Source organism: Saimiri boliviensis, chromosome 8 (assembly GCF_048565385.1).
Source record: "Saimiri boliviensis isolate mSaiBol1 chromosome 8, mSaiBol1.pri, whole genome shotgun sequence".
NCBI lineage: Eukaryota > Metazoa > Chordata > Mammalia > Primates > Cebidae > Saimiri > Saimiri boliviensis.
In genome coordinates, this window is record NC_133456.1 from 114,524,894 (window position 1) to 114,551,697 (window position 26,804).

General features: G+C 43.4%; 2 protein-coding genes across 6 annotated transcripts in view; one reads left to right on the forward strand and one right to left on the reverse strand.

Annotated features, from left to right (window-relative positions):
* The window catches only part of PRKCQ (protein kinase C theta), a 138,928-nt gene extending 130,471 nt beyond the window's left edge, over nucleotides 1-8,457 (forward strand). For 4 of the 5 annotated variants that reach the window (XM_039478655.2, XM_039478656.2, XM_074405082.1 and 1 more), the window contains exons 17-18: nucleotides 3,990-4,118; nucleotides 7,249-8,457. In XM_039478655.2, coding sequence (XP_039334589.1) covers nucleotides 3,990-4,118; nucleotides 7,249-7,404 — 285 coding nt within the window. In that variant the 3' untranslated portion in view covers nucleotides 7,405-8,457. The other variant, XM_074405083.1, reaches the window with a different exon arrangement.
* Nucleotides 1-26,804, reverse strand: part of PFKFB3 (6-phosphofructo-2-kinase/fructose-2,6-biphosphatase 3) — a 259,701-nt gene that overhangs the window by 18,868 nt on the left and 214,029 nt on the right. The gene's annotated exons all lie outside the window — the stretch shown is intronic.

The window sequence follows — 26,804 nt, forward strand, 5'->3', positions numbered from 1 at the left end:
TTCCAGTGGGGACACTGCTGTCCAGTTGACGATTGCCAAAGAAATACCCTTTACATCCTCGTTTATCCAACCAGGATGTCCTGTCCATTTGTTTGAAAATGAGGGGAAGTTAATGATCCAGAACATAAATACCTCTTCCTTTCGTAGAAAGACACATCTGAGGAGGGACTGAAGAGGGAAGGCAGGCTCCAGGTACAATCTGTCAGCACTGCTCTTGGCTGTCCTCCACAGCCTGGAGCTGCGTTCTTGCCCAGACTGTTCAATAAACTTCAACAAATTCCAACTATATCCTATTTTTTCCCATCAACGTAAACCTCCATCCTGACAGCTTTTACAGACAAAATCAAGTCTTCAGGAATTTTATTTCATCTGTGCAGCTTTCCAGGGGTGGCGCTTCCAGCCTGGGCCCCCGTGAGGTCTCCCATCATCCTCAGGACCTCAGTGGGTTGAGTGGCTGCAGGGCAGAAAATATACTAATTTTCTGTTCTGTGCAGAACTGGAAAGAATACTGAAGCTCAGAGCTAGAAACCATATGCTCTTCTCATTACACATTTTATATTTTTCATGTATTTTTTCATTTTGCAGGTACACAGCCAAGCTCAGAAGGTCCATTGGCAGATCCTCTTGGTACAAATGCCACATGTTCACTGGAAGGAATAGAATAGAAAACGTAGCATGCAGCACACACAGCCCAGGGCGGTTCCTTGTGGCCTAACTTGCTGAAGCATTGCATTAGAACATGAGTTGGGTTTTGCCCTATTCCTAAGACACTTACACCATCTACCTGATCTTGTCTCATCCAAATGTCCTTAAGAAGTGGAGATCATTTAGTATCATTGATTCAAGAGAAGAGGCATAGGGCAAGTCACTTATTCCTTTTGCTTTTTATTGAGATTATTATTAGAAGGAATCTTACTCTGTTGCCCAGGCTTGAGTGCAGTAGTACAATCTCAGCTCACTGCAACCTCTGCCTCCCAGATTTAAGCCACTCTCCTACCTCAGCCTCCCATGTCTTTGGGATTACAGGTGTCCACCACCACGCCCAACTAATTTTTGTATGTTTAGTAGAGATGGGGTTTCGCCATGTTGGCCAGGCTGGTCTCAAACTCCTGACCTCAAGTGATCTGCCCCCCTCAGCCTCCCAAAATGCTGGGATTACAGGCATCAGCCACCATGCCCAGCCTCTCTCTGCTTCTAGAACATCAATCTGCTTTTCCATGTGATGACTCCCACTCTTTTCTAGTTTGTATAAATGCATGGGCACAAGTGTAATTTTGTTACATGCATGGATTGCACAGTGGTGAAGCGGGGCTTTTAGTATCCGCTCCATTTTCTAAGCCTACAGAAAAACATGTCTTACTGTAAACTTGGTGCTTCTTTTCTATGCTGTAAACAGGTGACCAAGAAAAAATGAGGCTAGAAAATACGTGATATGCAGATAAACAAAGCGGAAAGACAGCTTATTCACTTACTCAGCATGCATCTACTGAGCATCTGTGTTATGCCCGGCACCATGCTAGCTTTGGAAAGGAATAGACCTATCAGTGACATCCAGCCTTCAGAGCTTACAGTCTAGTAGGAAAGAAGACAGCCTTGGAAAAAAGATACAATATACTAATTCTCCAGTAGGGGGAAGATGTTCTGTGGTGCACAGATGAGAGATTATCCATCAGGACGAGTAGGAAAGAGGCCACTTGACATCAAAGTGCATAGCTACTCTGAGGCTCAGCTGCCTCAGCTGACAACAGGGATAATGATTCTTACTCTTAGAATTTGTTTCAAAATCACTGAGGCATCTAGCACAGTGCCTGGCCCTCAAAGAACATTGGTAGGAGTGAATGCTGTATCAATCCTAAGAATCATGAATCATGTGAATGATGTATGATGGTGTGATCGGTCCTGAATATGACTTGAACAGAGGAGAGAGGACTCCCTGCTAGTGGAGGTCATTAAAGAAAGTTTCACGAGGAAAAGGGGGTGAAAGCTGAGCCCTGAAAGATAAGGCAGAATTTAAAGATGGGGGGCAGGAAATGGGAGTGGACTAGGGGAGGGCATCTCACTACAAGATAGAAATACCATTAGTGAGGGACAGGCAGGAAGGCAGGTGGTGTTTTCAGTGAGCAGAAACGTTTGTACAGGAAGGGGTTCTAATGGGAATGGAAAGCCCTGTGAGTCAGCATCAGACTCCAGAGAGCCTGGAATGCTGGCTGAGGTCCTGAGGATGTCAGAGCTCACCAGGCCTTAGAGATCACCTTGGCTAGCCCTTCATTTACACATGAGGAAACAGACTCAGAAAACTGACCTGAGGCCACGTGGGTAGTCAGTCTCTTGGATGGCTGTCATGTTATTTCCACCATGCAGTGGCTTTCTAATTGGGTACTTTGGAACCCCAAGTTTCTCTGGAGAGTCCTTGGTGGCCCCCCTGTGGTAAGGGGGAGAGAGGAAGTTGAGACTGTACCAACAATTTGCCAGATATACTGGGTGATTGCACAAACATTTCACCTGGAACTTCGAAGAGATTCTCCTACTTTTTTAAAAAAGGAGAAAAAAAAAAAACTTCACTTCACAATAGTATGTTGTTTGGTTGAGATATCTATGTATCTCACTATTTCAGAACATGCAGGCCGGCTATGTTTATGAGCAGTAAAAACAAGAGACCCTTGCAATTTAGGTGCAAATGGATGTCGAGCCCCTGTGAAACCCTCCTGGAAAATCACTGCATTCCACCACGTTTTCTGTTTTAAAGAACTTTAGGCTCCTTAAAATGCTCTATAACTCATGGTTGCTCCATAAATAAACATCTAGCTGATGTAAGAATAACCGGTAACTACTCCAGACACCCAGGGGACCTGTTACTTTTCTAAGTTAATGTTTAGACTCTCCTGTTGCTCAATGCCCTTGACAGGTTTTATTTAAGTTTGAAAAATATCCAAGTTCCTTTCCTGTCTTGCCAGTGATCATTTTGACCTCTTAGGGGGAAAGAACAGGAATAAGGAACAGTGCAAAGCAGAATGTACGTATGTGCCAACTCAGAAATTATTAGATGGACCTTGAATTAAATATTACTCCTCCAGCAGGTTTGCAGGAGTCGAGGGTAAGTCTCTACTCAGATGCCTTGTAGAGTCCAAAGCTGACTGTCTGACCCAAGTTTCTATTATACCTGAGTCCCCACAATGCTAGACTCATCCTAAGAATGCAGCTTTGTAAGAAATCAGACTCAGTTGATGGGTAATTGAACAAATGACAAATAAATTGACCCCTCACTCTATAATGTTGGATTTAATAGACCAGGAGTTATAGCACACAAATGTGTCTGTGTGCATGTGTTCATGTAAGTGTGTATATGCGTGCATATGCCTGCCTGTCTGCATGTGTCACATTTGTGTCAGTGTGTGCACATGTGTGTATGTGTTCATGTCTGTGTGTATGCATTTATATATACCTGTGTGCATGGGTATGTATGTGTATCTGTGTGCATGTGCTCACATTTATGTGTGTGTGCCAGTGTGTGTGTTCATAGCTGTGTGTATGCCATATGTCTGTGTTCATGTATGTGCGTGTGTGCATTTGTGTGCTCACATAGGTGCATGTGTGTGCCTATGTGTGTGTGTGCACATGTGTGTGTGTGTGTATGTTGCTGTCTCATCAATCTTCATATCCACCTTGTGAGGAGGGCACTTGGCTCAGTTTACAGGTGAGGAAACTGACTCGGGCCTGTCAGTTGCCTGAGGTCCCATCAGTAACACAGGACAAAGTTTCAAATCAGGTCTGTGTGCCTCGGAAGATAGTGAGTCAGACTTCAGCAAATTTAGAAAGGGTCCTCCAAGGGAGAGTTTCAGGACCAGGTTGATTTGAGTCAGTCCTGATGAAGGTGAGTAGAAAAGTGAGGTTAGAAAAGAAGGGGCTGGTGCACTGGGAAGCACCACACGCTCCTGATGCGAAAGGCTCATCGCTGGAGACCTCAGGGCTCCTCCTCTGCTCCCTTTCAGCTCTTTGTGCGAGAACCAGAGAAGAGGCTAGGTGTGAGGGGAGACATCCGCCAGCACCCTTTGTTTCGGGAGATCAACTGGGAGGAACTTGAACGGAAGGAAATTGACCCACCGTTCCGGCCAAAAGTGGTAAGGACTCGCCCAGGGGCCGTTGGTGTCAGCCCCTCTCCCTCTACTCCGGGTGGTCTGCCTGTCCAAGTCACCGAAGCTGCTCACCCCTGCCGGAGGCCCGACTCCCCACCGGCCCCACTCCCCAAGAGGAATGCACTTCTCTACCACCTGTTGCTGGGACGGCGGGCCAGGGAGGGGATGTCACTCTCGTTCGCAAAATTTAACCTCTGTAGTCAAGACGCACCTGCATGAAGAACACGCTGCTGTAAGCCCATGCCTTAAGCTGAATATGAATTTGTGGGAGCGACTATTAAACAAGCTGGAGGTTTTGCACGTGACACATACATACCTAATGGTCCAGTCTGGGTAGCCCAAACTTGGACATCAACCCTGCATCCTACATCAGGAATTTTGGAGCTACTTTTCCATGATGTTTATTGAAGTATCTGTGAAGTGCTCATGTAACTACATTTCCTAATGGCAATTGTTAGGTGTTCTTTGGTTTAAGAGAAAAACTAAGTAAATCAGTGCTTTAAGATAGACCTGTACATTTCTATATATGTCCTCACTGGCAAAAGTCATTAAGCTACATCAGCAAAGGCAGAATGGTCTGGCTCACCTGCCAGATGGGCCCCCATAAAGTGAAGGCAAAAATAAAGTAAGGGCGGGCCAAGTATTGTGGCTCACCCCTGTGATCCCAGCACTTTCGGAGGTGGAGGCAGGTGGATCATCTGAGGTCAGGAGTTTGAGACCAGCCTGACCAACATGGTGAAACCCTGTCTCTACTAAAAATACAAAAAATGGCTGGGCATGGTGGCAGGTGCCTATAATCCCAGCTACACAGGATGCAGGAGAATCGTTTGAACCCAGGAGGTGGAAGTTGCAGTGAGCCAAGATCACAGCATTGTACTCCAGCCTGGGCAAGAGAGCAAAAACCCCGTCTCAAAAAAATAAATAAAGTCAAGATGAAGAGAGCTCCGGAGATGAATGGTGGAAATGGTTGTACAACAACATATGCTCCTGCCACTGAACTGTACGCTTAAAAGTGGTTAAGGCCAGGCACGGTAGTGCACACCTGTAGTCCCAGCTACTCAGGAGGCCGAAATGGGAGGATTGCTTGAGTCCAGGAGTTTGAGACCAGCCTGGGCAACACAGACTCCATTTCTACAAAAAAAAAAAAAAAATAGAAAAATTAGGTGGGTTTGGTGGTGCATGCCTGTAGTCCCAGCTACTCGGGAGGCAGAGGTGGGAGCATTGCCTGAACCCAAAAGTTTGAGACTAGCACAGGCAATGCAGTTAAACCCCACCTCTACAAAAACTACAAAATTAAGTGGGCTTGGTGGTGCATGCCTGTAGTTCAGACTACTCAACAGGCCTCGACAGCAGGCTCACTTGAGCCCCACAGGATGCAGTGAGCTGTGATCACACCAGTGCACTCCAGCCTGGTGGCAGAGTGAAACACTGTCTCTAAAAATAAAAATTAAAAATTAAAAAACAGTTGTTAAGAGAGTAAATTTTGTGTTATGTACATCACAATTTTAAAAAATTATAATTTTGAGACAGAGTCTCCCTCTGTCGCCCAGGCTGAGTGCAGTGGTGTGATCTCGGCTCACTGCAACCTCCACCTCCCAGGTTCAAGTGATTCTTCTGCTTCAGCCTCCCGAGTAGCTGGGACTACAGGCGTGTACCACCATGCCCAGCTAATTTTTGTATTTTTAGTAGAGACGGGGTTTCACCATATTGGCCAGGCTGTTCTTCAACTCCTGACCTTGTGATCCACCCACCTCAGCCTCCCAAAGTGCTAGGATTACAGGTGTGAGCCACCGCGCCCAGCAAAAATAATAATTTTTAAAAGAGTAGAGCAAAATGGTCTGTTTGCCAGCCTTAACCATTCCCCATGATTGCTGGAAGTACCAGAGTGATTGCCTGGGTGGACATGGACCAAGAGCACTGGCTCACAGCCTTCACAACAGAGTCCACCCCAGAGAACACACAGGCTATTGGTCGTGATAGCGAACGGCCGGAAGAAGCAGGTGCACCTCGTTCCCAGGGCAAGAATAGTTGTTCTCAACATCTGTCCCAAGCTCCAGGGACATTCCAAGGGTCCAACAGGTCGGCTTCAAGCACTCTATTTGTGACAATACCACATCTAATGCATGTGTTAATCATTTGTGATAAAATAAAAATTTTACCTTGCTTTTAGCTATCAGAACTATTAAAGCATGTCTCGCCTTCCACTGCAGATTAAAATTGACTTAATATTTTGCAAATAAAAATGAAAACTTTGATCTAAGCTTGCCCTAAAGGACATTCCCAGTTCTGCCTGTAGGAAACTTTCCCCCTGACCTGTGGTCTGAGCCACCACATGCCACTGACCTCACAGCCCCGGGGCGCCTTGGAGGATGGGAGGGGCCTGACTCTTCGGTTTGCTTCTCTGTGCTCATAGGACTTTCTGTTGATCGGTCATAGTTGTTCTCAATCTTGGAACACTGGATTGAACACCATACTGAATAGCACGTATGAAATAGATGTTTATTTTCCCTTTCTCTGTTGTTTTGTTTGCCATGAAAACCAATGGACCAAGGGGTCTGAAAGGAGTCTGTCCCAATCTGTGTTGTCTAAGAAAGACAGCCTAAGATATTTACTAATAAAATTGACAAGGGCAGGGGACTGACAACAGCCAAGAATGTGGATAAAAGAACAGGAATATGAAATTCCTTCTCTCTTCCCATCCCTCTGTTCACACCCCCTCACTCCCTCTCCCCACCACCCTCCCTTATCCCACTTTCTGTTCCATGAAGACTAAACAGACAGAGGTCAAATTTGGGTGGATCACTTTTTCAAAGCTTGGCAACCCTACTTCATGTACACCATCAATTAGAAACATTAGATCCCATTTGAATCTCTACAATGGTAGACCTTCTGTGAATTTATTAATTTATATTATTATTATTAAGCTGAGGACCCAGGATCAGAGCCATGTTCAATGACAGCTGTGCATGGTAATCAATAGGCATTGCCTCCATTCAGAGTATTGCAAACACCAACTTGCCAGACAGAGATTACAGCCTAGATAACAAAAATGAAGATAATGACCTTAATGGCTGATGTTTCTTCTCTTTCTTTCTTCCCTTCAACTCTGACCAAGAAATCCCCATATGACTGCAGCAATTTCGACAAAGAATTCCTAAACGAGAAGCCCCGGCTGTCATTCGCCGACAAAGCGCTGATCAACAGCATGGACCAGAACATGTTCAGGAACTTTTCCTTTGTCAACCCCGGGATGGAGCGGCTGATATCCTGAATCTTGCCCCTCTAGAGACACGAAAGAATTTGCCTTCTCCCTGGGAACTGGTTCAAGAGACACTGCCTGGGTTCCTTTTTCAACTTGGAAAAGAAAAGAAACACTCAACAGCAAAGGCTGAGGCCCATTCTACCCCATGTGACTTTTATCTGTAGCAGAAACCAAGTCTATTTCACTAATGACAATGCCCTGGGTCTTGACTCCTGACGTGTCTCACAGACACTCCTGAAGTTAGGTCATTACTAACAGTAGTTATTTTACTTGAAAGATGGGTCTCTGCCCTGAGAAAGGTTTCAAAGCTTGATGCTGCAATAAATGGTGGCTCTTCACCACAGCTGATCAGTGAAATGCTCGTTGAATCTGGGGGCCAATGGAATCCAGACATCTCAAGACCGAAATGGCCCCATTGCCTGGTCTAGTAGCGGATCTCACTCAGCCGCAGACAAGTAACTACTAACCCATTTTATCCTGCTCCTATCTGTGGACATATAAATGGCTGGGGGGACAGCCCTGCATAGGCTTTTATGGGAATTCGTTATAATAAACAAACTTGTAACTTGAGATCTACAAATTCATTCGTTCTGATTCGCCATGAAATCCATGGGCAAGAGGACAGGTGGAAAGTGAGAGGGAAGGTTTGCTATAACACTGCGCTGGCTATCTCGTCAAGACAGAAATGCTATTTAGAGCTCCACAAGTCAGTATCGTTTCGCCCTTGCCAATAAAACCTTTCCATCCATCCTCTCTCAGCAGATCCCAGTATCAGTGCAGTCATTCACTGCCATCCTCACATGCTAACCAGAAAAGAAATGAAGGGCATAATTCTCCTAAGAACCTCAATCCCTGCTCCTGCCATTACTGGTGATTTCATGACTCATAAGCCCCTCCGGGGGCATCATTCAGGATCAATGACCCATTGCATGTTGTTTGCAGCAGTCAATTGAGTTTAATTAGAATTCCAACCATACATTTTAAAACTATTTGTGCTGTGTGTATATTTTGATAAAATGTTGTGACTTCATGACAAAGAGGTGGATGTGTAAAAAATGGAATTAAAAAAAAAAATCAAAAAACAGAGTCTTCATAATCATTTGCTTCCCTGCTTGTCCCCCACAAGAACTTGGTTCTGCCACGTCGATCCTCAAGATGTAGCTAGCACTGAGATGATGTCTTACAATTGGGGGACTGGCCAGGCACAGTGGCTCATGCCTATAATCCCAGCACTTTGGGAGGCCAAGTTCGGCAGATCACCTGAGGTCAGGTGTTTGAGACCAGCCTGGCCAATATGGTGAAACCCCATCTCTACTAAAAATATAAAAATTAGCCAGATGTGGTGGCAGGTGCCTGTAATCCCAGCAACTCAGGAGGCTGAGTCAGGAGTAGAAGCCAAAGGGTGAGGAAGTCAGGTGACCTTCATGCAATCGTAAGCAAAGCAGGTCTGCATAATACTCGGAGTCACTAGCCTAGCCCATCACACGACTGGAAATAACTTTAGATATTATATTTAAAATAGAATAGTAAAAGCAGACTGTGGGCAGTCTGAAAGTGTGCTGGGACATTTTCATGACTATATAGTGCGCTTGTGATTTGTTTTTAATAGACACTCCCCTAAAATGAACACGAAGAAGCTCATTGAACAAGGTGGTGATGGACACCTGTCTTCAGATGCATCCATTCGGGTGTCTGGGCCCTTTGTTCTGAAAACAGCAGCATGACTATAGACCTCTAGTTACGTGGGAAGGTGGTGCTTGTCCCCGCCTCACTCCAAATGAAAATGCTCACACATGTTTATCAAATTCGCCTGTCTGAAGGAGGGAGAGGATCCTCCAAAGCCCTGGAGGGGGCCAGTGGAGGACAGGGAGCCCCCTGCTCTGTTCTGATCTCTGCTCTGCTTTGCATTTGCTGGGAAGCCCTGAACAAGTCATTTCATCTTTGGGGACCTCCAAGTAATGGGGTGGGTGAAGATGCTATCTAAAGTCCCTTCTCACTAAAGCACTTTCTGGTTCTCATCTGAATCAAGAACCTGCTATGCTGAAAGGTCAGTGAGCAACACTTTCCACACCACAGACACTCATGGATTCCACTCGCTGCAGGCCTGGGGGCAGCTCTACCCTATTTTCCTTCCAGCCATCCTCTCCTCACTCTGGGCTCCCACATACCCCCACCCCAGCACCCAGCATCCTCCTGACACCCAGAGACCCCAACGGGACCCCCACCAGGAAATAAGCGAAGACTGTTGGCCCTTAGAAATAGGAACCAACCCAACTTTTATCCCCTTCACTAGACCAAAATAATGTCTACTCATCATTCGGTTTTGTTTGTTCTCCTTCATTTTTTTTAATTAGAGACAGGGTCTCCCTACACTTCCTAGGCTGGTCTTGAATTCCTGGACTCAAGTGATTCTCCTGCCTCAGTCTCTCAAAGTGCTGGGATTACAGACCTCATCATTTGTTTTTAATAAATGTCACCTCTGTGAATTTGTCAGCTGACTAAGAAGGTTACTATTTGCTTCATATCTCTGAGTGTGCAAAGTACTTACTACTTCCTTCTGTTCTTTCAGGAGTCCTCTGAAATTGCTTATTAAAATCCCTTTTTAATAGGAGGCCGAGGGAGACCAGGAAGGTTACACTAGAAGGTGACAGTGGAGACTTGAACCCAGAACTCTGAGCGTCAGATCCTGCTTCCTTCCAGAGTGCAAGGTCTCAGTGACATCTGTCCATCAGTGTCTAATGATTGTTGTTCACTAGAGCTTTAAGTGGATGCCCCTAGTTCAGGGCCACACCTGGCTTACCTGTTCCACTTCTAGGGAAACTGTCACAGCGGGCAGTCTCTTTGATGCCAGTCTCTCACCACCACTCCCAGTTCCCTTCCACATTGTACTTTAGCCTAGGCTCAACCCTGCCAATAGTAATAAGAACTTCACTTTGGGGCGTAGTTAAATGTTTCGGTAAGGCTGGGCACCGTGGCTCACGTCTGTAATCCCAGCACTTCGGGAGGCCGAGGCAGGCAGATCATGAGATCAGGAGTTTCAGACCAGCCTGGCCAACATGGCAAAACCCCATCTCTACTAAAAACACAAAAATTAGCTGGGCGTGGTGGCGAGCACCTGTAATCCCAGCTACTCGGGAGGCTGAGGCAGGAGTATCATTTGAACCTGGGAGGCAAAGGTTGCAGTAAGCTGAGATCGTGCCACTGCACTCTAGCCTGGGTGACAGGGCAAGACTCAGTCTCAAAAAAAGAAAAAAAGGTTTTAGAAAAAGAGAGATCAGTGCTTCTTTTTGGAAGACACGAACTGAGAGTTTGGCTCTTTAGATAGATCCTTTACCACTTCTGCACATGCTGACAAATGAGGCCTAAGAGCTCCCTGTGCACAAGAGGCCAGCCACAGAGAGAGCACTGACCAGGCTCTTCTCAGATGCCATCCAGCAAGACCAGGCTTGGGGAGAGAGGAAGAAGTCACAAACCAGCCAGAGAAGAAATGCCTTTGTTACATCATAAAACTGCAGGCGGGGTCTGAGCTCTCGGAGCCTCTGTCTCTGATGGACCCATCAAGGATGCCCAAGACAAGAAGCCTCAGCCTTAAACACCCACAGACCCGGAACATCCCAGAACCCACTCACAGCAGTGCAAACCAAGGAAGACGTCTCTGGCCACCTCTCTCCTCTTTCTCTGTCCTCCCACAACCTGGGAGAAGACAGAGCAGAAACCATGGTCATCAGATGTGGGAGAAGAGGACTGAGCATGGGAGGGTGGGAAATGTGAAGACGCTGACCACGTGCTGCCCCACCGTAAGCCGTCAGCACTGCCCACTTGAACTAGACGAGAAGACAGAGTCAACGTTAAATGGATTTTTGATGATTCATGGCACTGCACATTTAAGTTGCATGAGCCTTGAGGGAGCAACTGAAGGACATCTCTAATGTCACCAGAAAAGTCATGGGACCTCTGAGATTTCCGTCAAAGTTTGGAAGAATGAGCCCCACAGAGCAGGTCTGAGTGGACGCTGGGTGCAAATAATCAAGATGTTGGTTTGGTTTGGTTTTGCCCTGAGAATTTTGCTTGTTTACAGACAAGCCCTAGAGCCACAGTGATGTTACTGTTGGTGCCACAGCTACGTGGGAGATTCCTTGCACATAGGGGACCACGCTTTCTACCGCCATGCCTACCACCCCAGCAGGCACTCCGCCATCATGTGCATTTGTTGAATGAGTGGGTGAATAGGATGTCAGTGAGCACCTCTCTACAATCCTCTGTCTGTGTGGGGCCTGGCGCACAAGAAGGCTGGTGACAAGTGCTTTGTCCTACAGGCTCCATGGGATTAACCAGACTTGGGTATCAGGGCCTCTCTCCTGAAGAATTTTAGACAGAGGCAGACACCAATTGGCCAAGAGAAACAGTATTTGGTAAAGGCCACAAGGCAGACAAAGGAATGGGCAGCAGAAGCCAGGAGGGAGGGGCAGTCACAGCAGCAGAGACACAGGGTCGCTCTGCCACCCCAGTGTAGGCAAGTCAAGGAGGGCTAAGACCAGCAACTTCTGGTAAGTTGCTCTCACTTCCCGGAGTTACTGAGGGGTCCCCAAGACACTGGGAGTCTTGCAGGCAGCCCTCCAATCAGTCCTATGTTGTTCCTCTCTCTGACTCAGGTAACCAGCCTGATGGGGAGCAGCCCCCAGCTGATGGCACAACTGGCTGCTCTTCTTCCCTTGACCCTATCTGCTCAGTCTCCTGGAGGGTCAGTGATGAAGGATGGAGCCCCCATTTCCTTGATTCTCCCTGTGTCCTATGTAAGTCCTGAACCCAAAGAGACTGAGTGTGTCCCTGGGGCATGTGTGTGCCAGCGTGTGTGTATATCAGAGCAAGACACCACACTGCTGTGAGCACCAGGCTGGCTGACTCATGTTCCCTATGTGCCAGATGTCTGCTCCTGCTCTAGAACTTTCACTCATTCTCTCCTGCCAGCCTAAAAGGGCCAGCACACCTCCTAAACAACCCCAAAGCTGACCCACCCTCAGGCCCAGCCACAGTGCCAGCCTCCTGCACAAGGCCTTTGCTGACCACACCAGCTGATGCTGCCCAGCAATGCCCCTCACCTCTACCTGTCCTTTAAAATAACCATTGTCACAAGCTGGGCCAAATTCCCAGAGCCCAAAGATGTTTGGAAATGAAGTAGGCACCATCAACATTGTTTCTGTTCAGCTCCTAACTCATTGTCTGAGAAGAACCCCCAGAGGTTGGCAGCAACTCCCCAGGGGTCATCTGAGAGGCACAGTGACCACAGTGATCGATGATGTCTCACCATGAGGAGAAGAAGGAAATGCCCAGCCAGGGAACCTGCTTTCTGCCTCCAGGCTTCTGCCTTCCACGTTATTTCTTCACTCTACTGTGGATGAAGCTTTGACTATAAAATACACTGTTGAAATGCACCAACTGCCCTGCTCCCAGCTGGCAGGAGGAGAGTTCCGTTTTCCTTCTGGAAAACTCTTCCAACGACCTGGTACTGGGTAAGGTGCTTTATGTATATTATCTCATTTAACCCCCAGCAACAATCTCTGAGGATGGCATCATTGTCCCCATTTTATCAGTAAGGACACTGAGGTTTGCAAAGATGACATATCTTGCCCAGAATCATAGAGAAGAGCTGGAACTGGAACCCAAGCCCGTTCGATAGCAAAGCTCATGCCCTCTATCGCCATAAGGTGGGGAGGAGCAGGTGGATTCTGGAGTCAGACTGCTCAGGTCACACCCAGCTTCACCTCCGATGCGGTACATAATCTTGGACAAGTCACTTAAACACTCTGAGCCTCAGTCTCCTCCTTTCTAAAATGAGGACCAAAAAAAGACAAAAAATAACAAGTAAAATAAAATGAGGAATGTAATAGCGCTGGCCTCGCCGGCCATACGAGAAGTGAGTAACATCATCTGTGTGAAGCACATGGAAGTGCCTAATGTGGAATAGGTACCCACTAACATGCCAGTATTGCTGTTTTACCTATTTTACTGATGGAGCCCAACATAAATCATTTAGAGACCTCCTTCATAGGAAAAATAATTGTATCTGATTGATCACAAAGGGAGGGGGTATCTAACCTAAATATGAAGAAGTAAAAAATATAAAGTTCTACTTTATTGTCCTTATACAGCTATAAAAGCAAGACACAAAGTTAATACAAAGAAAACTATAAAAGTAGTAACACTGACTCAACAAGGTTGATTTTATGTGATGATGACATTGTGAGGCTGAAAATAAACCTTCCATGTCAATGTGTCTTAACTACCATGGTGCGGTTTCTTCCGACTTTAGCATGGCTGAATGAGCACACGTGGTACGGTAACTCGATCTAGGTACCACATTTCTCTACTAGAACTATCAAGGAAGAATCAGCTGTGCAGTGTGTCCTGTGTCATTCAGCCTTCATTTGTCAAAAACGCTTAAGGGCACCTAGATTTTTTCTTATAGCACATGACAAATTAATACTATTGGTGGAAATAAAGTCATGAACAAAATGCACCACAAACTCTGAATTCTGACACCATCTAACAGAACTTTCTGCTGTAATGAAAATGTACCACAACTGCACTACACAGTATGGTAGCCACATGGGGCTATCGTGGGCTTGAAATGTAGCTGAGACTAAAACATTGGATTTTTTTTCTTTTTTGAGATAGGATCTCACTCTGTCACCAGGATGGAGTGTAGTGTAACAAACAGAGCTCAGTGCAGCCTGCACCTCCTGGGCTCAGGTGACCCTCCCACCTCAGCCTCCCAAGTAGCTGGGACCACAGGTGTGCACTGCCATGCCTGATTACTCTTTTGAGTTTTTGTAGAGACAGGGTCTCACTTTGTTACCCAGGCTGGTCTCAAATTCTTGGGCTCAAGGGATCCTCCTTCTTTAGACTCCCAAAGTGCTGGGATTATAGGCACGAGCTACCATGCCCAGGCTACAGCAATTATTATCTTCAGAAACGCTAAGGAAGTATTACACTCGCATTACATCCAAGAACTAGACCAGGTGCTATAAAAACTTAGAACATTAAAGAAACTTCCCAAAAAATAGATCCAAAAGGAGAGCTTAAAAATGTTGGGAAAATAGATAAGTAAGTTTCAGTTCCAAGGTCCATGTCTAAATAATAATAATTATGGAGAAAAAAACAGATCAGAGAGGAGGAAGTCATGAAAGACATAGTACAAGAAAACTTCCCAGAACTGAACTACATAGGTTTTTCAGTGTGAACAGGCTATTTTGGTGTCCAATAAAACAAATGAAGAAAAGATCTACCCCAAAGCACATAATTTTAAAAAATGTCAGAACACTAGTGATGGAAGAGAGAGAAGTTGATCCGAAAACCTCCCATAAAAAAACAAAAGAGGCCACACACAGCGGATCAGGAATTGGAATGGTATTGGACTGCTCATAGTAACACAGAAAGTTACAAGACACTGGAACAACATCTTCAAAATGCCAATAGAAAATAAATTTGTATATACAATTCTATAACTAGATCTATGATCAATTTGATCCATGATTGAATCTATGATTCCAATGTTAGAATATAATAGAGACATTTTCAGACAACCAAGTCCTCAAAAGAATTATCCTCCGTGTAGCTGTTATTGAGAGGATGTATTTCACCAAAAAATGCGGGAGTGAGAAAATAGGTCATCTCAGGGGAGGGAACCAAAGCAAGGGAGACAAAGACATGGGAACCCGGGGACAAAGGACCCATGGAAGAGTGACGGAAGCAAAGGAAGTTTATGCAATGATTATGAAAAGAAGTTAATGCCAGCAGCCATGCCATGGTGGTAAAGTCTAGAGAAAAACCAGTCAGACAGCAAGCCAGTCAGGTGCTGAGTTTTTATAGCATCTGGTCTAGTTCATGGATGTAATACGAATATAATACTTCCTTAGTGTTTCTGAAGATAATAATTGTAGCCTGGGAATGGTAGCTCATACCTGTAATCCCAGCACTTTGGGAGGCTAAGGTGGGAGGATCCCTTGAGCCCAAGAATTTGAGACCAGCCTGGGGAACAAAGTGAGACCCTGCCTCCAGGGTCCACATAATACTCCCTCAGGGAAGAAACCCAACACACAGATTCAAAGGTGTGGTATGTTTTAGTGCAGCAAAAGTAGATTTCAGCCAGACACAGTGGCTCAAACCTATGATTCCGGCACTTTCGGAGGCCAGATCACCTAAGATTAGGAGTTCAAGACCAGGCAAGCCAACATGGTGAAACCCCATCTCTACTAAAAATACAAAAATTAACCAGACGTGGCGGTGTGCACCTGTAATCCCAGCCACTCAGGAAGCTGATAGATGAGAATCACTTGAACGCAGGAGGCGGAGGTTGCAATGAGCCAAGGTGGTACCACTGCACTCTAGGCTGGGTGACAGAACAAGATTCCTTTTGAAAAAAAAAAAAAAAAGGAGATTTTGGTTCTGTCAGAGATCTGAGAGTGGGTGATACACAGAAACCCAAGCATATTAATAACTATTTTATTAATTCTGGATAAAAGAATAATTTGTTCAAAAATGCAAAGATAATTATCATACATTAAATGGATCCACTGTGAGTAATGATGGTATAAATGCAAAATTAATCAAACTGAGAGTTATAACCTGACTGAGAGAACGAGGGAGGCTGAAGGGTATGTGTATGGGGAATTGATTAAATCAACTGTCATCTTCCTCAACAGGAAGTCCAAACATCAGCTCAAAATTTAAACATGAGGAAACACGACACAAAAAGAAAAAAAAGAAAAAAAATTTAAACATGAGGAAAGAGTAAGACACACATCTACCTAAGATATAGTAAGGAGAAACAGCTAAAGGGTTTTTAAATTATGTGTATTTATTACTTCAAATACACAAACAATATATAGGTACACACACATACACACATATAAATAGATTTGATGGTAAATATAAAGATAGAAATAGATAATAGATAAGACAGATATAGAGAAGATATGAGATAAATATAGATAAGTAGAAAAATCATACAGAGATAGATGATTGATAGAATAGATGATACATAGATATAGATAGATGGATGATAGATTGATAGATGACTGATAGATAGGTGTTTAAATAAGATAGATATAGAGATGGGATGGACGGATGGATGGATGAATGATGGATAAACAGATAATATGGAGACAGATGATTGACAGAATAGATAGATGATATATAGGTAGACAGATGGATGATTGATTGACAGGTAGGTAGGTAGATAGATGATTGACAGACAGAGACAGACTGGCTGGCTCCCTGGAAGGCTGACAGTTCCTTGTGCTGGGACTGGAAAAGGACAGGAAATATAACTTTATCAGACACAGTTAGAGGGTTTTTGAACCTGAGGTTTCAGTTATGATGGGTCAGTTGCCAGGCCTCCCTCTGACTCTATGGTCCTGTAATTAGCCACAGGAGGTTGGGTGGAGAGAGGAGCATGGAGGGCTCCCGAGCTGAATGCCAGAGGTCAGGTGAGAACTGGGAAAGTCTCTAAAGCGTTGGTGGGCAGGTTTTCCTTCCTCTTTCCTGTAGTAACACATGACGGGGGAGAAAGGAGGGCAAGAAAGGATGGGAACAAAGAAGGAACCAGACTTTGCCTTGCTTCCTGCCTCCTGGGGACATCAGGGCCGGCCCAGGCTGACCCCTGCCATGAAGGAGCACCCATATTCACCAGTGTCCTCAACCTTCCCTGTCAGCTCTTTGTCATTCGTCAGCGTCCTCTGGCAAGAGACGAATGTCAAGAAAGTTTAATGACCTGAGAACTTTTTCCAAGCCTCAGGTTTTAGAGATGCGTCTTTTCCTTTCAATACATCCAAAGTTCCTGTAACTTCACAGGTGATATTTTAAAATACAAACAGCAACATGTACCGAATTCTAAAACAAGGATGTTGTTATTTGGAAAAAGTCAGAACTCTTGCTGTCGAATATGCTTTCAGAAGAAATGAGTTTTGGAGGCACCTGGGGGGGCTCATAAGACAAGACGCTGTGCACCTGGGAGAGGGCGGCAGAAGGCGAGAGTCTGGGAGTTGGTGGAAGTGAAGGGATTTTACTAGGAGCAAGCAGTGTAGAGAAGCCGGAGACACAGGAATGACATTAAAAATCTAAAGTTACTTCCAGCTAACAGAACTCACTGCTTCCCTCCTCCCAGCACATGTCCTGTCCGCTCACCTGGCTGGACACTCTCACCTGGCTGCACACCTGGATTCTCACCTGAATGTGCACGTGCCCGCTCTATCGTCCAACTGAGGCAACATTGGGAGCTCAGGATCTAAGGCAGCCACCATCGGGGAAGATGCCAGCACAAGCATGGATAGATCAATAGATGCTGAGCATCACACTAGCCTCATTTTAGATTGCATGCATTCTGGACATCAGAACACTTACTTCAATTCTAATTTGGGGTTTGACTGAAGTTCAACTTGAATGTGGATTTTCAAAGTAAAATCTAGAGACGAAGAGAATTTCTCTGCAGGTGCATGTGCATGACACGGTTATTGTCTTTTTGTTTTTGGTTTGTTTTGGTTTTTTTCCAGTGCTGCAGGCTTTAAAACACTTTGGGTGTCCAACCAAAGATAGAAATCTGAAAAACAAGTGGAAAATCTAACTCCAGCAAAGCCTACTCAAATTTCAGTCTGTATTTCAAATAACAACCAATGACATCCAACTAACAGAAACGGGAAACTGCCCACTTTTAACTGCCCCTGCTGTTATTCAGTTTTCCTCTTCAACCCTCTCCTCCTCCCACTTAAAGACAACACACCCATTTCATGTTGCCATGGAAATTGTGCTCTTAACAGTTCCTTGAGATAACATTTGTTACGTATATGGTAAGAGGGAGACCTCTAGTGTCCCAAACTTGTATTTCCTGTAAGAATATGTTACAGTGGTGGTGTCTGTGACGGTGAATTTATCCAGAGGAAATGTGAACCTGCTGACCAGATCGGGCTACAAAATAACCAAATCCCAGAGCAAACTAAGAAGAATAATCTTACCACCTCATTCCTGCAAGAATGATAATTTAAAAGTCAAAAAATAATCGATGTTGGCATAGATGTCATGAAAAGACAGCACTTCTACGCTGCTGGTGGTGAGAAGGTGAACTAGCACAACCCCTGTGGAAAACAGTGTGGAGATTCCTTGAAGAGCCAATAGTAGAACCACCATTCAATCCAGAAATCCCACTACGGGGTGTCTACCCAAAGGGAAAAAAAGTCATTGTATGAAAAAGACACGTGCACATGCATGCTTATAGCAGCACAATTCACAACTGCAAAAAATATGAAGCCAATCTAAGTGCCCATCAACCAGCAAGTGGATAAAGAAAATGTGGTGTATATACACCATGGCATGCTACTCAGCCATAAAAAGGAATGAAATAATGTCTTTTGCAGCAACTTAGATGGAGCTGGAGGCCATTATTATAAGTGAGGTAACTCAGGAATGAAAAACCAAACATCCTATGTTCACACTTACAAGTGGGAGCTAAGCTATGAGGATACAAAGGCATAAGAATGATATAGTGGGCCGGTGCAGTGGCTCGCACCTGTAATCACGGCACTTTGGGGTGCTGAGGCAGGTGGATCATGAGGTCAGGAGATCTAGACCATCTTGGTTAACATGGTGAAACCACATCTCTACTAAAAATACAAAAAATTAGCCGGGCATGGTGGCACATGCCTGCATTCCCAACTACTCCAGAGATTGAGGCAGGAGAATCGCTTGAACCCAGGAGGTAGAAGTTGCAGTGAGCTGAGATCGTACCATTGCACTCCAGCCTGGGTGACAGAGCACAAGACTCTGTCTAAAAAAGAAAAAAAATGATATAATGGACTTTAGGGACTCAAGGGGAAGGGTGGGAGCGGAGTGAGAAACAAAAGACCACACAGTGAGTACAATGTACACTTCTCGGTGATGGGGGCACACAATCTCAGAAATCACCACTAAAGACCTTATCCATGTAACCAAAAACCACCTGTAACCCCCAAAACCTACTGAAATAAAAAATTAAATTAAAAAAAAGAGGAATCTTTGTATTTGGCACCTATTGTATATCTGGTCCATCATATCAAGAGTTCACATGGCTACACCCTAATAAATATTTGGCTTCTTTGCCAAGTATTCTATGAACTGGTCCGGCTTCTTTGCCAAGTATTCTATGAACTGGTCCAGTCCTTTTTCAAAAGAGAAAAACAGGCCAGACATGGTGGCTCATGCCTGTAATCCCAACACTTTGGGAGATCAAGGCAGGCGGATCACCTGAGATCAGGAATTCAAGATCAGCCACACACCAGCCTGGGTGACAAAGCAAGAGACTCTGCCTCAAAAAAGAGAGAGAGAGAGAGAGAGAGAGAGAGAGAGAGAGAGAAAGAGAGAGAGAGAGGAAAACATTAAAAGCAACTGTCAACAACAGGGCTGCATTTATAAATTGACCCCAACAATCCCAGAATAGATCACAGAAACACACAGTTCTGGGGTTCTCAGCACAGAAGGAATTCTACAATGGCAGTGACCAAACTTTAACCGCTGGTGTGCGGTATGACTTGGTCCCTCCCTGTTACCACACACAAGCTTGCTCTCATTGCCTTCACCTCCGTAAGCTAAATTAGAAGGTTCTCAGCCTGAGGTTCATGAATGAGCTGAAATTTCCTGTAAATTTTGAGGTGTAGGGGGAGGGCGAGAGGGAAAAAAATTTTTTGAGGTGTGTATATATGTATTTTCTTGGGATTAAGATTTTCTCTTTATCACTAGGTTTAAGAAATTTGATTAAAATACATGTTGGTGCAGTTTTCTTTGTGTTTCTTGTGCTTGGAGTTCATTCAGCTTATTGGGTCTGTGGATTTAAAGTCTTCATCAGGCTGGGCACAGTGGCTCATGCCTGTAACTCCAGCACTTTGGGAGGCCGAGACAGGTGGATCACTTGCACTCAGGAGTTTGAGACCAGCCTGACCAACATGGCAAAACCCCATCTCTACTAAAAATACAAAAATTTAGCTGGGCACGGTGGCTCACAACTGTAGTCCCAGTTACTTGGGAAGCTGAAGCTGGAGAATCGCTTGAACCCAGGAGAAAGAGGTTGCAATGAGCAGAGATTGCACCACTGCACTCCAGCCTGGGCAACAGAGTGAGACTCTGTCTAAAAATAAATTAATTAATTAATTAATTAAAATTTAAAAAATTAAGTATTCATCACGCTTGGAAAGTTGGAGGCTATTATTTAATATATTTTCTGTCTCCTCCTTCTTTGGGTCTCCAATTGCATATATATGTGGCCACTTGAAGTTATCCCATTGTTCCTTGGGGGTTTTCTTTCTTTGTTTTCTTTATCACTTTTATCTCAGCGTCTTGGAAACAAACACATTGCTATGTTTTCAGATGTACAAATCTTTACTTCTGTACAAATATTTCCTTCTGTAATATCTAGTCTCCCATTCATCCTAATCAATGTATTGATTATCTCAGACATTACTGTTTTCCCCTTTAGAATGTCAGTTTTTACAAGATGTTTTATGTCTATACTTAATGTGTTCAATACTTCTAGCTTTTGAAAGTACAGAGTGCAGTTATAATAATACATTGCATGTCCCTGTCTATTAATTTCATTATGTGTCATTTTAGGGTCAGTTTGATTTGTTGATTTGTCCCCTCCTGATTTTTCTGTTTCTGTGTGTGTCTGGTAATCTGTTATTAATGCTGAATGTTGTCACTTTTTCTTTTGAGAGAACTAGACATTTCTGTATTCTTAAAAACAGTTTTGAGCTTTGTTCTGTGATGTGATAAAGTTACTTGGAAATTGTTTGATTCTTTCAGATCTTGCTTTAAATTTTATTGGAAAACATCAACAAAATGTTTGATTTAAGGGTAGTTTTTCCCACTGCTTGAGATCCCCTGCAGACATCAGAGTTCTCCTTCTCCAGTTGCTCCCCTGTGAGCCCCAGCTGCCTGGGACCCTCTGGACTCTGTTCTACCTACACAATTCAAGGAACTTTTCCGGCAGTGGAAAGCTCAAATATTTTTCTTTTAGCTATTTAATCCAGTGCTTCCTAAAGTGTGTATGTATATGTGGCATAATTTTAATCTTCTCAGGTCTACATCTAACTAAGGATTAAAAATATTTGTATTGAAGAATAAATTGTTGCAGACGAGCCCAAGGAATGTAGGGAGATACTGCTTTTATTGGTGACATTGATGAGAAGTTTTAGTATTTATGTTTCATTTGTTTTTGCTGTTTAAACTAACCCTAACCTTTTTAGAGAGGTTGAGCACATAGAAAATTGCAACATTTGTACAGAAAGCTAGAGTACATGAGCAACTGTGGTCATAAATGATTGTGGAAGACAGCAACCAGCCTAGGAGTTCTGACAGTACCAGGCTGTACCTAGACACCTGTTGATGGATCAATAACTCAAGTCATTTGTAACCCACTTACACTATACCAGGGTGCTCATTGGTCAGGAAGTTCTGATCTAATAAATCATGAATTTATTTAATATATATGTGAGATAGGGATCTAACTTTATTGATTTTCCAAATGGATAACCAAGTGACCCAATGCTGTTTTCTGAATGGCTCTGTCCTTCCCCCACTGATTTAAAAATCTATCTTTGTTGTGAATTATTTTATCATACATACATTTGCATATCTTTGAATATTATCTATTATAACCTATTGAGCTGTTTATCTGTTCTTCCATGAAGAACCAACTGTTTTGGTTATTATTGCTTTATAGCATGTTTTGATATCTTTGCTAGGCAATTCTTTCCCATTTTTTTCATACACAAACACACACACACACACACACACACACACACACACATGTGCTGTTACAAATGAACTTTAAAGTTAGCTTCAATTTCACTTTTAAAACTCCCTTTTGATATTTTTCCTGGAATTGCATTGAATCTCCAAACTGATTTGAGAATAACTACTTTATTTTACATCTTAAAGCAAATTCCAAGATAACTAAACGCTCCTTTGCCCAAATATAATTTTAAAGTTACATTTGGGTAAGTCTTCTTACCATAAATCCATCACATTTAAAAGTCACTCCTCTTTTACCAAGCATGATGGCACATGCCTGTAGTCCTAGCTACTCAGAGGCTGAGGTGGAAGAATCTCTTGAGTCGAGGAGTTTGACGCTGCAGTGAGCTATGATGGAGCCACTTCACTCCAACCTGGGCAACAGAGCAAGACACCATCTCTTAAAAAAATAAGTCTCTCCTCAACTTTCAGCTACTATCTGGGTTCATAGGCTAATTTTGCCAGTGACTAAATAAACTTGAGGGAGTACTGAGATGTGGGGCATTTTTGTGTTTATTAAAAAGACTTAGTATCTACAAAGTACTTAGAACTGTGTGTAACCATAGTAAACAAGTAAGTGTTATCTATCATCATCATTGCATAATATTACTATCACTGTAAAACACTCCATCCTAAACCCTTCGTGTTTATCTTTCTGAGCTTTGATAAGATGCGGCTCTCAGGTAACAGTGATGAGTAGCCAGCTCATAATGTAAACTACGTACCAGGGTCAGCAAACATTTCTGTAAAGAACAATTTAGCAAATACTTTAGGTTTTGATGGCCATACATTCTGTGTTGCAACTATTCAACTCTGCTGTGGAAAAATAGTCATAGCCAACACAGAAACAAATGAGTGTTCCAATAAAACTTTACTTACAAAACAGGGCTAAATTTGCCTATCTCTAGACAAAATCAGGAAGTTGTTCACATTTGCTTTTGATGTCCTTCTATTGTGTCATTATGATCCCTTTTTTCAATCACTTGCCATCATAGGAATCTGTCTCCTCCTATGGAAAATATCACCCTTTTGGAGATTTCCAAGGCTAGAGTGATGTTTCTGGAAACTGTCAAGCAATTCCAAGTTTTCCCCAGGGGCATGAAGAAAAAAATAATCATAGCTAGTATTTTCTGAGTGCCTACTATGTGCCAGAGAACTTTCTAAGTGCTTTAAATACACTAACTCATTTAATCTCCATCATGACTATAGAAGGTAGGGGCTATGATTGTCCTCACCTGACTGACAAAGAGCTTAAAGAATGGAAAGCCTAAGTCCTATCAGGTAATTGAGTTGGTCTATGAACTATGTAGACTCCTCTCTCATTATAAGCTAGAAGCTGAAAAATATACCAATTGCCTAAGAACCACTGAATTTTCCATAAAACTCAAAGATCAATGTGGTAGCTCTAAGAGTCTGCCATGTTTCTCAACAGGAATGATTGACATCTTGGACAGAACCATTCTTTTTTTTTTTTTTTTTTTTTTTTTTTTTGAGAGGGGATCTCACTCTGTCACCCAGGCTGGAGTGCAATGGCACGATCTCAGCTCACTGAAACCTTTATCTCCTGGGTTTAAGCAATTCTCCTGCCTCAGCCTCCTGAGTAGCTAGGATAACAGGTGTGCACCACCACGCCCAGCTAATTTTTGTATTTTTAGTAGAGACAGGATTTCACTATGTTGGCCAGGCTGGTCTCAAACTCCTGACCTCAAGTGATCCACCTGCCTTGGCCTCCCAAAGTGCTGGGATTCCGGGCATAAGCCACTGCACCCTACCAGGAGGCAGGACTATTTGCTGGGTGGAATTGCTCAGCTCACTGTAAGACATTTTGCCCGCCTGGCTCCCAAGCACTAAATACCAATCATTCCCACCACCAACTCCCCCAGGCCATTTAAAATACCACTATGCATTTCCAAACACCACTGCTACTTAGAGCCCTGGGTGATGTCATTGTTTTGGGTCAACCTCAACAGCTGCTGACCTAGAAATAAAGCCCCACCCTCTGCCCTAAATTTCCTCCCCAGAAGGCAGCCGCTTCACTCAGTCAGTATGATGGAGTGTTCCAAACAGAAAACCAACTGTGATCTCTGGCACTTCCAATTCCAATTAAGGAGCTCTGTTCACTTAAGGATTTACATCACTTTAAAAGCACGTATCTTGTCAAGTAAGTAACACTTGAAATGATCCCATAAATGTCCCTTAAGAAGAGCAAATTGCAAATCATCTCAAAATGAAACAACAGATTGTCAGACCAAAGCAGGAAATAAGAACGGTCTGAGAACAGTTGGGTAACAGCGTTTCCGCTCATCCAAGGAAGTCTAGTATTTCTTGTCCGTGATAAGTAATGGCTGTTGAATGCAACAGGAAGAGCATGGAGACACTGATTGAGCAGCGAGTAGCCCAAAGTGTAAAAGGCTGACTTGTACCCCTTTCCCCTCATAGTTTATGAGCTTCTGCCCGTCTTCTTCCAGTGGAGAAGTTGAGCAGGGCTCTTAAACTTTGTGTTTGTCATGGCATCAAACAGCTTTTTAACAATTTCACCAAGACATAATGAACTGACCTTCCCACATTACAGGACTTGTAATTTTGCCATTGGAGTAACTGCATGAACAGAGAGACTTCATCTCAGTTTGCTATCCTAATTTTCCCTATTCCATGAAAATGATAGCTTTCCAATATATTGGTATTTATGATACGTTATCTCCTCCAAGCTATTTTAAAAAAAAATTTAAATTTAAATTAAAAAAAAAAAAAACCTTCTGTAGAGTTACCGACATTTAATCTTAATGGAATAAAATATATTAGCAAAACTGTGTCATTTGAAAGTTCTTTCAGGATTAGCTGAAATGAAATTCCAATTAGAAATTCCAGAAAGTGTATGGGAAATGAAAAAGAGGTCGGGCGTGGTGGCTCACGCCTGTAATCCCAGCACTTTGGGAGGCCGAGGAAGGAGGATCACTTGAGGTCAGGAGTTCCAGACCAGCCTGGTGAACATAGTGAAACCCTGTCTCAACTAAAAATAGAAAAGGTAGCTGGGCATGGTGGTGCGTGCCTGTAGTCCCAGCTACTCTGGAGGCTGAGGCAGGAGAATTGCTGGAACCTGAGAGGCAGAGGTTGCAGTGAGCCAAGATTGTGCCACTGCACTCCAGCCTGGGAGAGAGAGCAAGACTCCATCTCAAAAAAAAAAAGAAAAAAAGGAAAAGAAATAGATACTTCAACTTCTGGCTAAGGCGAACACCCATATTAATGCCTGTTCTATGAGGTCACAAGCAACATACATCCAGATTTCTTTCTTTCTTCCACTGTCCTCTTTGGGCCATTAGTAGCAGATGGTGACAAACATCCTTGGTCACTTAAAACCTTTACAGTAATTTCCTTTCCCCTCTCTGTCATGGTGAAAATGAAAACAATTACCTATTCATAAGATTGGCAAAACTTGAAAAGTGAGACCAGGAAGCAAACTTGTACAAGATTCACTTCATGAATCCCCTGCTGATGAACGTGTAAACTGCAACAATCACTTTGGAAAACAGTTTGGCATTGACTAGTAAAACTGAACCTGAACATACTCTCCGCCCACTGTTCCACTTCTGAGGAAGTTCATATTCAAGCTATTACCAGAAGGCAGCATAAGAATATGGAGAGCAACATTGCTCGTAATAGCAAAAGCCTATAAACAAAAACCTAAATCCCATAAATGTTTGAGTGGATAAATAGTATCACCTAATGAGTTCATAAACAGCTACTAACATCTCCAAAAGAAAGACAACTGGATATCAAGAAATGTTTATCTCATGAAAAACAGAATACTTTCTCTAAGGTAGCCTTGCCAAGGTCAGGCACAACGGCTCACGCCTGTAATCCCAGCATTTTGGGAGGCTAAGGCGGGCGGATCACCTGAGTTTAGGAGTTCAAGACCAACCTGGCCAACATGGTGAAACCCCATCTCTCCTAAAAATACAAAAATTAACTGAGTGTGGTAGTGGGCACCTGTAATCCCAACTACGTGGGAGGCTGAGGTGGGAGAATCACTTGATGCTGGGAGGCGGAGGTTGTAGTGAGCTGAGATCTAGCCACTGCATTCCAGCCTGGGCAACAAGAGTGAGACTCCATCAATAAATAAATAAATAAATAAATAAATAAATAAATAAATAAAAGTAGTCTTGCCAAAAAACTAAATCCATCAACCTGAGTTTGGTCAAACGTCTATGTCCAAATACTAATTTATAAGAAATACAGAATAGAGAGTAATAAGTCAAAGTACACCCGGGAAATGTAATCAGCAAAATCTGAACTGGGCAATTCTGTGTAAATAAATAAATTGCAAGGAAAAGTGGGGAAACATAAAACTGTAGATCCAAGACAACTTAAAAGACATCAGTGAATCTCAGTGTATGGACCTTATCTGGATTTGATTTAAAAAAAAAAAAAAAAAACTGGCACAAGACCACTGGAAATTTGAATAATTGACTAAGGACTTGATGATATTAAACATTAATATTAATTTTCTTGGTGTAATAATGGTATTGTGGTTATGTTTTAAAAAACATTTTTAGAGAAGTTTCAATACAGATATATCATTTTATACTTATTTACAA